Raw genomic sequence first — 15,250 nt, forward strand, 5'->3', positions numbered from 1 at the left:
CCCCCCCCTTTAGTTACCTCATATCTGTTTCACATAAGAGGATGTACTGCACAGCAATCGGCCACGTTGCCGTTTACTCTGCATTTGAGCTGCCATTGAAGAAATAATGGCTTTTACTCAGAAGAGGGTGTTGAGCAGATACTGATTTTGACCCTCACTCGTTTGTGTGTTTAAATTGCAGATCGCTGCTGCCGAAGGTCCTGAGGCAAATGAGAGGATGGTGATTATCACAGGCTCACCAGAGGCTCAGTTCAAGGTGAGTTAACAAGTGGAGGGATCTAACCAGGGCTCAGCACAATGTTAGTCGAACCTCCTTTTCAATTCTATCCCCTGTGGAGAAAAAATCCCCAGTTTTTAGTAGTTGTTTTATGGCCTTATTAACCTTCCGTTTTGGTTGGTGTCTCCATTCACCAAGATCTGTTCTATTACTTATCTGCTTTGACTATTTTATTTTGTACTTTACCCCTTTATTTGTCCAAGGGTTGTTCTTTCTTTGTCAAGCAGCTTCCTTGCCCTTTCATGCTCCAAACTTGTTCTGTGGCGTAGTCAATTCTAATGATCTTTGCCCATTAATGGATTCACCCACTTTGCTGTGGATAACTTCTGCCCCATCTCATTGAAGACAGCCTTACCTCAATCTCTTGTGTGTTCCTACCTTTCAAACACATTGAACTCCATTATCTTAATTTGGTCTCTGTTCATAAGAACTAGGAGCAGGAGTAGACAATTCAGCCCCTCGAGCCCACTCTGCCATTCAGTACGATCATGGCTGATTTCACAGCCTCAACTCCACTTTCCTGCCCGTTCTCCATTGCCCTTCAACCCATTACTCATTAAAAATCTGCCTAATGGCTCCTTTAATTTACTCAATGTCACGGCATTTACCGCACTCTGGGGAAGTGAATTCCACAGATTCACGATCCTTTGAGAGAAGTAATTTCTCCTCATCTATGTTTTAAATCTACTACCCTTTATCCTAAAACTATGACTCTTCGTTTTTGTCTTTATCTTTAACTTCCGTGCTTGTCCGTGGATGTTTTACCCCCTCCTACAATCATCCTCTCTGGAACACATTCTTTAAATGTTAATTTGTTGTCCGGGTGTTAATTAAATCTGTCATCATTACTCATCATTAAATCTAATGAGGCAAATGCTCCCAATGCTGGTTCCAGGACACATTTCTGGAGAAAGCACTCAAGAAATTCGCTGGGCGGCATTCTCCGTCAGCCGATGCCGGAATCAGGAAATGGGATTGGGCAATGAATCAGTGATGGGAGCCAGTCTCGTGCCAAATCGCAATTCTCCGCCACCTCAACAGCAGCGTCAGTGTGATCTGGAACGCATGTACAGCAAACGCTGTTGGCATATCAGTAATGGGCCCGAGCCGGTATTCTCTGGATTCTCCACGATTCTCCGCCTCCACCAGGCAAATTCCCGATGGCGAGGTTCACTCATGCTTTTAAAAATTGTGAAACTGGCATCGTGGCTGATGAGGGAGAGGGAGAGGAGATAGGACACAGAGGCGCGTGCGACCGTGAACTGTCGGGCCGGACGCTGGCTGGGGTGGGGGGGCCATGCCTGGGCTTTCGGGGGGGGGGAACTGTTTGCTGGGGCAATGCCCAGGCACAGACTGCCATTGCTGCGGCCTGCAAGGCAGTCACCATGCTGCGCACCCCATTAACCACTCACCTTGGCCCCTGGTTCTGCAGAGTGACACCAGCCGTATCAGTGACCCCCACCCCACTGCCCCCACCATTCAGCCCTCCAACCCCGCACCCCACACTCCGCCATACCTGTCCCACCCAGCCAACTGGGCATCAGATGGCTCACCCAGGGGCAGTGGGCACTGTACCAATAGGGTGCCATAGAGCATCCTGCTGGCAAGGGCAGCACCGTACCCCTGGTGCTCTCGCTCTCTGAAGCTCTCACGCTCTCTCGTGCTCCCACACTCTGTCGTGCTCTCACGCTCTCTCGTGCTCTCACGCTCCCTCGTGCTCTCACGCTCCCTCGTGCTCCCACGCTCTGTCGTGCTCTCACGCTCTGTTGTGCTGTCACACTCTGTTGTGCTCTGACGCTCTGTCATGCTCTCACGCTCTGTCGTGCTCTCATGATCTGTCGTGCTCTCACGCTCTGTCGTGCTCTCACGCTCTCTTGTGCACTCGTGCTCTCACGCTCTCTCGTGCTCTCGCTCGCGTGCTCTCACGCTCTTGTGCTCCCACGCTCTGTCGTGCTCTCACGCTCTCTTGTGCTCTCACGCTCTCTTGTGCTCTCACGCTCTCGTGCTCTCACGCTCTCTCGTGCTCTCACGCTCTCTCGTGCTCTCACGCTCTCTCGTGCTCTCACGCTCTCTCGTGCTCTCACGCTCTCTCGTGCTCCCAAGTTCTCGTGCTCTCACGCTCTGTTGTGCTCTCACGCTCTCTTGTGCTCTCGGTCTTGTGCTCTCATGCTCTCTCGTGCTCTCTCGCTCTCGTGCTCTAACGCTCTCTCGTGCTCCCAAGTTCTCGTGCTCTCACGCTCTCTCGTGCTCTGACGCTCTCTCGTGCTCCCACGCACTGTTGTGCTCTCACGCTCTGTCGTGCTCTCACGCTCTGTCGTGCTCTCGCTCTTTCGTGCTCTCACGCTCTGTCGTGCTCTCGCTCTTTCGTGCTCTCACGCTCTGTTGTGCTCTGACGCTCTCTCGTGCTCCCACGCACTGTTGTGCTCTCACGTTCTGTTGTGCTCTCACGTTCTGTTGTGCTCTCACGCTCTGTCGTACTCTCGCTCTTTCGTGCTCTGACGCTCTCTCGTGCTCCCACGCTCTCTCGTGCTCTCAAGTTCTCCTGTGCTCTCGTGCTCCCATGCTCTCTCATGCTCTCACGCTCTCTCGTGCTCTCACGCTCTCTCGTGCTCTCACGCTCTCTTGTGCTCTCAAGCTCTCTCGTGCTCTCACACTCTCTCGTGCTCCCATGCTCTCTAGTGCTCTCACGCTCTCTCGTGCTCCCATGGTCTCTCGTGCTCCCATGCTCTCTCGTGCTTTCACGCTCTCTCGTGCTTTCACGCTCTCTCGTGCTTTCACGCTGTCTCGTGCTTTCACGCTCTCTCGTGCTCCCACGCTCTCTCGTGCTCCCACGCTCTCTCGTGCTCTCACGCTCTCTCGTGCTCTCACGCTCTCTCGTGCTCTCACGCTCTCTCATGCTCTCACGCTCTCTCGTGCTCTTGCTCGCTCATGAGTTTGACCTGAGGGAGTAAAACAGGTGATGTGTTTCAGTGTGGGCAGTCTGTGACCCTGGATGAATGTTTGGTTAACAGTATGGTCAGTTACAGCTTGAGGGTCAGTGACAGGACCCATTTGGAGCCGTACAGTGATTTAGTTTTTGTTTTCTTGCTTCAGGCCCAAGGCCGGATCTATGGGAAACTGAAAGAGGAAAATTTCTTTAATCCAAAGGAAGAGGTGAAACTAGAGGCAAACATCAAGGTCCCATCCTCCGCTGCTGGGAGGGTCATCGGTAAAGGCGGGAAGACGGTAAGTTGTGGCGTTCACAACGGAACGATCTGAATACAAACCGCCTTGTGACTGGGTGTGAACCTCAGTGACATGGACAGACATCAACTCCCCCATCCCCCACCCACAGTCAGTTTCAACACCAGCCGATACCCCGATAGTGTTGTTCCACCAGCTCCTTGCCCTGCTCTCCCAAATCAGTGAATCTATGCTGTGCTCAGTCACATGAGCGTCATGCCATAGGTTAAATTTGTTAACGTAAAAAACAAGATCTTGGGCAAAGTAGACCGAACGAATGGATGGGAGGCACGGTACCACCGTGGGCAGTATTATGGCTTCACAGCTTCAGGGTCCCAGGTTCGATTCCCAGGTTGGGCTCTCCCCATGTCTACTTGGGTTTCCTCCGGGTCGCTCCGGTTTCTCCCACAAGTCCCGAAAGGCGTGCTGTTAAGTAACTTGGACATTCTGAATTCTCCCTCGGTGTACCCGAACAGGCGCCGGAATGTGGAAACTAGGGGCTTTTCACAGTAACTTCATTGCAGTGTTAATGTAAGCCTACTTGTGACAATAAAGATTATTATTATAAGCAGGAGTATTCCACATGTGACTGTCACATGGGGAGAAAATGTACACATCCTGACCTCTTGTGGCCACACCGAGTCACTACAGATAACCTATTCAGACACACATGCTGAGAGTAGGGACCAGTTTGCCCAGATTCAGAGTACATCGAGCCTAATTATTCCTGTTGCCGCCTTGTTGCTGAAATAGGATCACCGTGTGATTTTTCTACTGGACGTTGTTGAAGCTGAAGTCTCAGTAGGGAAGGGATGGGGTTGGGGGCGGGGGGGTGTCATTCATATTGCTCCTTTCCCATTGAGCTATTGATGGATTGACGCTTCAGGCCCCAGTACATAATGGACGAAAGATGCTCTAAACCAAGTCAGTTTGGAAGCCGAGGATGGTAGAGGCTGGATGAGGGTCAAACCACTCGACGCCCAGTTACTCGGGGTCTGCCCGTGACTGGCTTTCCTCTAGCCACTCAAAAACAATCTCCCATAAATTCTCCACTGCACACAAGCAGGCTGGCGAATTTCCCCGTTGTAGTTTGGGCCATTTCTTTTCTGGTAAACGTTACTGCTGATTCATGCTGATGCCTGGAGTTTGGCACTCTGCCAGCGCTCACCCTTCCTCCGCCCCACCACCCCCCTCACCTTTGCCGTCTGCTTCTCAGGTGAATGAGCTGCAGAACATCACGAGTGCCGAGGTGATCGTTCCCCGGGACCAGACGCCAGACGACAACGACGAGGTCATCGTGAAAATTATCGGTCATTTCTTCGCCAGTCAGGTAAGGCAACGGTGACCGTTGACCTCCATCACATTATGTCCCACAGCAAAGGACATCCTCGGGCAAGTGAGATACAGTCAGTGGACCAGTGTGAAGCAGGATGGCCAACCTTGTAGGACACAGAGTTATGCTGCATAAAGCCAGATGGTGAATTAGATATCAAGACCAATCTTCACACAATTCTATAACATTTGCTTACAGAGATGCACATTACTTGCATACATCAGTCACTGATGTGCTATGGGAAATGTAGCAGTCAATGTCCCTTAGTAAGCTCTGACAAATAACCGTGTGATAATGATGAGATCATCTTATTCAGTAATAATTGAAGAATAAATATTGGCAAGGACATCAGGAAGATCTTCCAGCTCTTCCTAAACCTGGTACCGTGGAGTCTTCTGCATTTGCCTGAGAGGACTGTCAGTCCTCAATTTAATCATGTCACCTAGCCTTTCAGAGTTTTGAATGTGGAACCCAAGGTGACACTTGACTAAAATGCTGAGGGTCCATAACGACTGGAAAATAATTAGTCGCCTCCTAAACCAGTCCAGTCAGTGTCCTAATGAAGGCCCTAATCCATTGTCCTGTGATCACAACTCATAGGCCCCACATGAAAGCTGGAATCCTTTGTGTTGTCTTAGGGGCTGGTTTAGCACAGGGCTAAATCGCTGGCTTTGAAAGCAGACCCAGGCAAGCCAGCAGCGCGGTTCAATTCCCGTACCAGCCTCCCTGAATAGGCGCCGGAATGTGGCGACTAGGAGCTTTTCACAGTAACTTCATTTGAAGCCTACTTGTGGCAATAAGCGATTTTCATTTCATTTCATTTTCTTTGTTATTATGTCGAGTGCATCTGAAACAGTTGTTATTTTTCCAATCAAGAGGCAATTTAGCGTGGCCAATCCACCTACCCTGCACATCTTTTGGGTTGTGGGGGTGAGATCCATGCAAACACGGGGTGAACGTGCAAATTCCACACGGACAGTGACCCGAAGCTGGTATCGAACCTGGGACCTCGGCGCCGTGAGGCAGCAGTGCTAACCACTGTGCCACCGATCCTCTCCCTGAATTAGTTTAATATATGTTTCAGCTTGATGGGTAATCCAGCATCGGACTGCTTGCTGGGCCAGCCATGCCTACACGCCTTTCTCTCCAACTCTATTTCTATTTGCCCACTGCTAAATGGAACACAAAAATGTTGTTTGTCCAGTTTTGTTGTTGGGTTTGTCAACAAGACCATGTTGGTGCTGGAGAGCGAACCATTGGGCAGGTGCCCAATATCAAACAGCCACAGACTTTGTACTGCACAGTTTAGATACAGAGGATTGGGAATTCCTAGCTAGAAAGTAGGTAGCTCAACAAAGTTACACAGAAGCAGAAAGTCAGTAAGAGAAGCCGATAGATCATGTGAACGTCATTGTCCAGCCCAATGTGAGAAAAGTGTGCGGTCACTTACCTTGGATTTGCAACCAAGAGATAAGTATGAAGCTAGAAACTGTGGGAGAATAGAGAGACTTTGGGTTTCAATTGAAGAAATTACTTGTGGGCATCAAGTTGTTAAAAATGTGAAAGTAACATTGGCCTTTATTTGTGGGCTGGAATGCAGAGGGGTTGAAGTTCTGTTCCAGTTGTGCAGAGCTCTAATTTGACACTTGCTCTGAACACCAGGTTCAGTTGTGGGAACCACACCTCACACAGACAGATTCAATGTAGATTGAGCAGAATGAAGCTGGGGCTGAAATGCTCAAAACAAATAATAGATTAATGGCTTATGTTCAGTGAGTCATTTACTTCATTTGGGAAGCCATTTGACCAATCAAAGGCCTATAAGAGTTCATTTGATTGCCATGTTTATGATGAAAGGACTTGATGAGGCCGATAGAGGGAACCTGCCCCCTCTGGGGGCTCGGGGAATGTGGGCTGGAGTCCGGAACAAGGCAAGCAACCTTAAAGTTAGAGGCAGGCCAGTCAGGAGTAATGTAAAGAGGTGGCTCTTCACAAGGTTAGTAACTCTCCCCACCAAAAAACTACTGAGCCAGGAGATCTGACACATGTTTCAAAACTGAGATTGATAGATTTCTGTCAAGTGAGAGACTTGAAGGATTGAACCAAGCGGGGTAAGATGACGTTAAGGTGCAGATCTGCCATGATCTAATTGAATGGTGGAGCAGGTTGGAGGGGCTGAATGGCCTTCCATCGTTCCCACAAACAAAGTTCCACCTTTTACCATTCGATTTGTACAGTCAATCATCATGGAGATTGCTTGTTTAGTACCAAATGCAAGCAGCTTTCTTCCAATGGACCCCAGGATGTTCATTTTACGTTGGGCCCCTGGGCAAGCTGGTGTTTCTTCTGCTGTTGCTGGATTCTAACAGAGATGACTGTTGTTTTGGCATTTGAGGCGAGAGTTGTTTTTTTTTTTTGCTTCTGACTGTTTTGTGTGTCTTCTCCCCCAACCCCCTCCCCCCCCGGTCCACTGCAGACCGCGCAGCGCAAGATTCGAGAGATTGTGCAGCAGGTCAAGCAGCAGGAGCAGAAACAGCAGGCGGGAGCTATGACCTTGCAGCGCAGCAAGTGAAGCTTGGCAAGAGCTGGGAACGCGAGCAACAGCTGACGAATGTAGCCCTTCCGACACGTGGACACAAGAGATCGACAGGCCGGGAACGAACCAAAGAAACGACAGACAAATGAAACAAAAAAAAAGGATGTTTCCCAACCAAAGGCTGTGGCTCTGCAGCTACAGCGGGGAATTTGTACGGAGGAAGCAGTGACTGCCGGCAGTCCGCCACAGTCTGTCTGAAGAATCTCTCGCATTACTCTGATCCTTTCCGTTGGGTGACCTAGGCTGAATTGTAGACCGTTCAGGAAATCGAACAGGCACTTGGGCCGTGGTAGTGTGAATAGGGTTTTTTTTTATAATAAAATTGAAACTAGTTCTGGTTTAACACTGCTTTGTAGATAACACGTGCATTTTTTTGTTTCATTTCGTTTGCTATTTTTTTTCCTGAGAGATTAAATCATATCTTTGAGGCCAGAAATCATCACTTGTCGTAAGTTTATTTTTTGAAAGCTGTAACGGGGGGGTGGGCGAGGGCAGATGGTGGGTTTAAGAGAAAGGACAAAGGTGGTACACAGGCGAGAGGAAGGTGGGCACAGGGGGAGACGTTGGGGTGGGGGAGAGCGGGCGAGGTGGGCACAGGAGGAGAGCTCGAGGTGGGGGAGAGTGGGGAAGGTGGGCACAGGAGGAGAGGTCGGGGTGGGGGAGAGTGGGGAATGTGGGCACAGGAGGAGAGCTCGAGGTGGGGGAGAGTGGGGAAGGTGGGCACAGGAGGAGAGGTCGGGGTGGGGAAGGTGGGCACAGGAGGAGAGCTCGAGGTGGGGGAGAGTGGGCACAGGAGGAGAGGTCGGTTGGGGGAGAGCGGGGTGGAGAGCTCGGGTAGGGAAGAGGGGGGAAGGTGGGTACAGAAGGAGAGGTCGGGGTGGGGGAGGGCGGGGAAGGTGGGCACAGGAGGAGAGGTTGGGGTGGGGGAGGTGGGCACGAGGAGAGGTCGGGGTGGGGGAGAGCGGGGAAGGTGGGCACAGGAGGAGAGCTCGAGGTGGGGAGAGTGGGGAGGAGAGCTCGGGTGGGGAAGGTAGGGAGAGACGGGAGCAAAAGATTAGGCACCGAGGAGAGGGGGGTCTTCAGTAAAAGAGAGAAATGGTGGGCAATAGAGAAAGGAGAAGGTAGACACAGGGCGAAAGGTCAATACATAGAAGCGGTGAGATGGAATGGCTGTTCTTGGACATGTATTATTCCTCCATCTGCTTATTGAGACAACCAGAGTTCTACCAGTAAGACGTGGAACTAATTTGTCATGAAACCTGCATGTGTAAAGCAATTCTGTCTGTGCAATGTCCTTTCCCCCTCTCTCATGACGCTCTAGCTCATTGTCCTTCTTCCAGAGTCTATCGAGATACACCAACTCTAAATGCAGGTGGTGAGGATCCTCATGAGAAGGTAGTGAAGGGAACTGACGATCGCAGAGGTCAGTGCCAATAGTTTAACCTGAAACTGAATGCAGGCGCCGCCAGAATTTTAATGACAATTGGTAAAGATTGGGCAGGAAGTGTGTCTTTAAATGCAATATCCTATCATCTGAAGCACTCAACTCAGACACTGTTCAATTCACCAAACCGCCATCAGCCACCTGCCACAGTCTCTTACCAGTCAGAATACCTATCGAACATTCAGAGCTTAACCTCTCCTCTCGTGGGCATTTTAGAAGCGTCACTTTTTGCAGCAAGCACACGCTACTGGCGCACTCCTGCAAGCGGTGGCAGGAATGAACAAAAGAGTGGGAGATTCGCCTGCACGTTCTCGCCCCCATGAAAGAATCAGTGTGCTGGCCATGATGTGAAGAGCTCTTGTCGATGGCGTGGTCAGAGGCAGGACTGAATCATCAACTAATCCTCCTCCCAAAGGCCAACTTCTCCCTCAGCCTGAGCTCCCTTGGCTGAAACAGCTGATGGTGCAAGCACAAATTTCTTACTTTCTCCTCCCTCCACACCTTAGTGCAACCCAAGTCTTGTCCCTGATTTTTTAATTTTAAATGCCCAAAAACATGCAAGCTGTCCAGCCATTGAAGGGAAGACCAGAAGAGAGTAGTGGTAGAGGGACACGGGTCACACGATTTCCCATTCGCAGCTACTGGCTCAGATACAGGTACTGGACTTCCTTTAACAATAGTGTAATGACAGGATCTGCACGTGGTGACACATCACGTACATGTGGGCTTTATCGGCCAAGGGAAACAAAAGCGCAGCTACCAGCTCACGGGAGATCGAGGTCACACATGCAGAGAACTCGGCTGAGGGCAAGCCTGTTGGAAAAGTCTGAGAATGTGCAGACCTGCCAGAAAGCCTGTGTTCATTCTTGAGGAGCTTTGCAATGTCTGCCGCTTTCTTGGCACAGGGCTTGGAACCTGTCCTTTCCAAAATGGCACAGGTGATCAGTCAGGGTGGAGTGACTGATGGCTGACTGTAACACAAGCAACATCCACCCAGCATCTTTCATTCTCTCAGACTGTCTCAGTATTCTGCCCATCCAACAAATTACTGGGATTACCCAGATGCTGCCCCAGGGAAGTGGCAGCGACTTCCTGTTGTCCTCTCTCAGGAAGGCAGCATTCTTGCCGCCAATGCCCTAGCTGTTAGCCTGTGGAGTCTGAAGCCGGGGCTTCGAGACCCAGAGCTGTTCAGTCCTCCCAGGACCTTCTGCGGTCTCCCCCAGTAAAAGTCAGCAGCCTTTCAGCAAGCATGACAGGGTCACTGGAGCAACAGTGTAAAGGTGCACTAGTACAAGCAAAGGCACACGGAAGACGGGCGCTAAGGGAATGCACAAGGATGTGGAGTTTAGATAGGATGTGGTATAGTTTAATTCTTTAAATACATTTGGAATGTCTATGATGTCTTTAATATTTGCATTGGGGCCATGCGGACACTGTGACGATCAGTGACACAGGGAGGGAGTGTGGAATTATTGGGGAATTGGAGTTGTGGTTATTGCACTGGTATAGTTTTCCAGAAGGAGTGTGTCCAGGCTGCTGCATCTCTCCCTCTTCCTCATTCTTTTCCTCTGCCACCTTCGGTGCTTCTGTTGGCCAACTTCTCACCTGATGAAAGGTGGTAATGGCGGCCTCATGACAGCGAGGTTGTGCGACCTGCAGCTGAAAGCTCGAGATCCATTCAGCCATGTTCTGCAGGCCTCCTTCACAACGATTCAAGCAGTGGAACCATTGCTTCAGCACTCCACGCTCTGCTCTGTCAGATTTCATGTGACAGCATGCCTCTCACTATAAACACGCTATGCACAGGTATGTATCCTTATCACACCTGGCATTGGAGGCAGTCCAGAGACGGTTTACCAGGTTGATTATGGGTATGGAGGGATTTTACCATGAGGAGAAGTTGAGTAGGTTGGGCTTGTACTTGTAGACGACCTTATTGAGACATACAGGATCTTCAGGGGGCTGACAGGGTAGATGTTGCGAGGTTGTTTCCCCTTGTGGGAGAGTCTAGGAGCAGAGGGAATAATCTCAGAGGATTTAAGACTGAGATGAGGAGGAATGTTGTCTGTGAGGGTAGTGAATCTGTGGAATTCCTTACCGCAGAGAGTTGTAAAGGCCCGAGAAGGAACCCAGAAGGGATGCCAGCAATGGCTCAAGGTGCACGTGTTGTTGGTCTTTCGAGGAGATGACGGGCAGCAAGTGTCGCAGGGACTCCGTCTCAACATAGATACAGTCTGGCAACTGTGCCGTGTCCTCACGGACTTGGCATCCCGAGGAGGAGGGTACCCGCTCCGGTGGCCGTGTATGTCGCAGCAGCCCTGAACTTTTATCCAACAGGCTCTTTCCAGGGCTTGAACAGGGACTTGTGCAACATATACGAAGCTACAGCCCACAAGTGGATCCATGAGGCCACAGATGCCCTGTATACCCAGGCAGCAGACCAAGCCCGGGCTGCAGGATTCTCAGGCATTGCTCAGATGCCCCAGGTCTAAGGGACAATAGATGGGACGCACGTTATTAACAGGAAGGGGTACCACTCCCTGAATGTTGAACTCGTGTGTGACCACCACCTCCAGATCACGCATCTATGAGCACGCTATCCCGGGAGGCTGTGTGACAGTTATATCCTGGGACTCGCTGAGATGTCTTCGAGGACCACCCAGGATGATGAGTTGGCTCTGGGGGGATATGGGACACCCACTGAAGTATTGGCTGATGATGCCAGTGCGGAGACCCAGGCAGAGACCTGATACAATAAGGCCCATGTTGCCCTCCCTGCTGTCATTGAGCGGTGCATCAGACTACTCAAAATGCGGTTCCAGTACCTGAACCACTGGTGGTGCACTGCAGTTCAGCCCTCAGAGAGTCTCCCGTTTTGTAGTGGTTTGCTGTGCCCTCCACAAGTAGGCTTACATTGCAATGAAGTTACTGTGGAAATCCCCTAGTCGCCACATTCCGGCACCTGTTCGGGTACATTGAGAGAGAATTCAGAATGTCCATTTCACAAAAAGCATGTCATTTGGGACATAGTTAGGAGGAACCCGGAGGAAACCCACGCAGACCCGGGGAGAACATGCAGATTCCACACAGTGACCCAGTCGGCAATCGAACCTGGGACCCTGGTGCTCTGAAGCCACAGTGCAACCACTGTGCTACCATGCTGCCCTGACATGCAGGAGGAGGAAGGACATGCAGCCTTGTTTGAGGAGGAGGCAGACCAGGAGGGATGAAAGACGAGGGTGGGGTGGGGTGGGTACCCCACAGGTGGAGCTGGAGGATGGAGGACAGGCAGAGGCAAGGGTCCGATTCTCATAGGATGAGGCTTTGTCCGTCAGTTCAAATCCTCCCCATCCCCCCCCCTCCTTCTGCTCCAATGCCTCTACTCCTCCCCCGTATTCCCCTCCTTCCCACCCATTTCCCTCCTTCCTCCCACATCCTCATCCCCGACTACCCTGTTCCACCCTCCAAGGGTCTGTGGAACATCACCCCAGGCTGATAGGCCTCTGTCGGTACTGTCAGCAGATCAATATGCAACAAAGGAGAATAATCATAACTCGAAGTGAGGTTAGCTCTGGTGTGCCTCAGTTTATGCCAACCTCTGAATCCTGTCTTTCTGCTGACAACCCGCTCACACCCATCCTCTGAACCGGGGTCTTCAGCAGGGAGGTTTGATCTTGGACCACTGTGCCTTGGGGAGTGGAGGGCAACAGGCTGGGAATGCAGGCATGCCGCTGTGAAGATTAATGTGACAGAGGCTGCATATATATCAGGCATAACATTTTTTAATTGAGAATATTTGACATTTCCATTCCCCCTAGATACAGATAGTGCCCCCACACCCTGTGCCCACTCACTGACCTCTCCATGATCTTTCGTGGTCTACTGCTGCATCTCGGGTTCCCAGGATGCACATCGAGATGGAGGCAACCTCCTGCATTCTGCGCCCTGTGGCCTTGGATGCCCTTGTCGGACGTTCTCTGGAGGGGGGTTCCCTGGAGTTTTTTTTGGGGGGGGGGGGGGGGGGGCGCTGTGCCACCCTGTTCTGCCTGCTGCTCTTGATATGTGCCGATGTCAGGAAGGGGCGATTCTGAAGAACTTCAGACCACCGTGGTCTTCTTGTTGGCAGGCCCCAGGTTGGCCTCTAGTGCTTCCTTCTGCCTGACGTGCCCTGGGAGTCTCCAAGGGATGGGTGGGCAGCTGGGGTAAGCTCCAGAGGCCCTTGAGTAATTTGGCTCTGCTATTTCCGGTAGTTCCCCATTGTCTGCATCATGGTGTGGACGCCTTCAGCGATGGTCCTCAGTGACTGGGCCATGCTCTGCAGTGCCTCGCCATCTGTGTCAGGGATAAGTACCTCAGTAACTGGGACATGATGCTGAGGCCTTCAGCCATGATCATCACAGACTGAGCCATGCCTTGGACAACATCACTCAAGACATGAACATCATGCTCCAGGTTTTCCCCTGCCATCACCACGCTAGCAGTGTTGGCCTTGGTGCCATGCAAATGTCAGTATCATCTCCAGTGCCCATAGCCTTTGGGACTCCTCCAATCGGCTATGTACTCACTGCAATGTCGCTGACATCCCCTCCTGAATGTCACGGCTGTGTCCTCTTATCTGCTTCAGCTCTGGGAGAACCTTGTCCAGAGACTCGGCACCTGACCCGACCCAGCTGAGCCTTGGGATCCACAGACCTCCGGGTGCTGACATCCTTGGATGTTCCTGCCTCCAACTGATGTGTAGCAACTGTGCCCAAGGGTGTGTGTCTCTGTGGAAGGTGGGGGTGATAGCTGAGATGTCTCAATGGTGGTCTCCTCGGAGCTCCCCTCTAAGGTGGTCTATTGGATGGCGGGGGAAACAACTCTGGATGGCCCAACCTCCACAGATAGTGATCCTGAGAGAAGACGGACTGGTCAGAGAGAGGCAAGAATCATTTTGTCTGACATGAACAACTCACTTGAGACAGGTCATCTGGATGAAGGGGCAGTGGATCCTCACCTCTCCAGAGGAGGCCAACCTCGCTGTTGGTGACTGCTCTCTCTGTCAACCCCAGGGTTTGTTCCTCATAGGGGGAGGACTCAAATCTCTGACACTCCGCTGATTCGTCTTGACCCTTTCTCACTTATTATGGGCCATCTCTGCGGAGACAAAGAGAAGGCATTGTGAACCACACGCTTGATGGGTCAGCAGGTGATGTGTGGGCATGACACCTGGACATGATGGTAGGTACCAGTGGGTGCTGAGGAGCAAGCACGAAGATCGGATGTGGGGAGGATGCGAGGTGCCAGCCGGTGATTTGTCAGTATGGGGGGGGGGGTTGGAATTTGAGGAGTGGAAGGCGGAACTGATGCCAGGAGAGAGGTGATAGCTTGCAGCTCAGTGGAGGCCATTGTCTCCTTCCAACATTGTACAGCAGCCCTCCTGGTCATGCTTCCCACACTGACAGCCGCTACCACTGTCTCCCAGGTGGTATTGGTGACCTTGCTGCTGGCCCTCCGACCCCCTAGCGGGAACATGGTGTCCTGTCTCACACCAACATCGCTGAGAAGCCAGGCTAGGTTGGCGTTCCCAGACGAGGAACAGGTCTGTACGCTGCCTTGCTTGTGTGTTTGATTGGGGCTGAGGGAGTGTTTAAAAGCAGCACCCTCTTGTTAGCAGCGAGCTGCTGAGGTGCGAGTCTGGAGAATCAGACTGTGAGACAGCCAGTAATGGCGAGCTGCTTATTTCTGGCATGACATGCCGTCAAATATGGGCCATGATTTTGCCAACACAGCCGTTGAGAAACATCCCACCAAACGCACCCAAATCACAGAAATGTTTCCGTTAAGGGGTGGCATGGTGATGGTGGAACTGTGGTTAGCCTACGACGCTAAGGACCCGGGTTCAATCCTGACTCTGGGTCACTGTCTGTGTGCAGTTTGCACATTCTCCCCATTTCTGTGTGGCTTTCACCCCACGACCCAAAGATGTGCAGGTTAGGTGGATTGGCCACGCTAAATTGCCCCTTAATTGGAAACAAAATAAGTGGGTACTCTTAAGAAAAATAAATATTTCAGTTGAATCGGGCCCATTGTTACAGAACCGCCTCTGACTTGAAAATTTTTGTCCTCCTTTTCAAATTGTTCCATAGCCTCACCCATCCTGACCTCGGGAATCTTCAGCTCTACAGCCTCTGTACAATTTGCTATCCCTCCAGTACAGGCAACATGTACACCCCCAATTTTGATTGGTTTACCATTGGTGGCCCTTGCCTGGGAGTGCAACCAGGAGAGTTCTATTTTGGAAAAAGGTTTGCAGGTAGGGAAGGTAGAGGCTAGGAATCCTGAGTAACTCCCCAAAGCATGTCCACCATCTATCAGGCACAAGTCAGGAGTGCGATC

At 51.3% G+C, this 15,250-nt stretch overlaps 1 protein-coding gene across 4 annotated transcripts in view; it reads left to right on the forward strand.

The window, feature by feature from the left end:
- igf2bp2a (insulin-like growth factor 2 mRNA binding protein 2a) overlaps positions 1-7,864 on the forward strand; it is a 246,149-nt gene extending 238,285 nt beyond the window's left edge. For all 4 annotated transcript variants that reach the window (XM_038786815.1, XM_038786799.1, XM_038786808.1 and 1 more), the window contains 4 exons: positions 182-256; positions 3,371-3,502; positions 4,716-4,829; positions 7,309-7,864. In XM_038786815.1, coding sequence (XP_038642743.1) covers positions 182-256; positions 3,371-3,502; positions 4,716-4,829; positions 7,309-7,404 — 417 coding nt within the window. In that variant the 3' untranslated portion in view covers positions 7,405-7,864. The remainder of the gene's footprint in view (positions 1-181; positions 257-3,370; positions 3,503-4,715; positions 4,830-7,308) is intronic.
- Positions 7,865-15,250: the final 7,386 nt, after the last annotated feature.

The sequence above is a fragment of the Scyliorhinus canicula genome, chromosome 2 (assembly GCF_902713615.1).
Source record: "Scyliorhinus canicula chromosome 2, sScyCan1.1, whole genome shotgun sequence".
NCBI classification, from domain to species: Eukaryota; Metazoa; Chordata; class Chondrichthyes; order Carcharhiniformes; family Scyliorhinidae; genus Scyliorhinus; species Scyliorhinus canicula.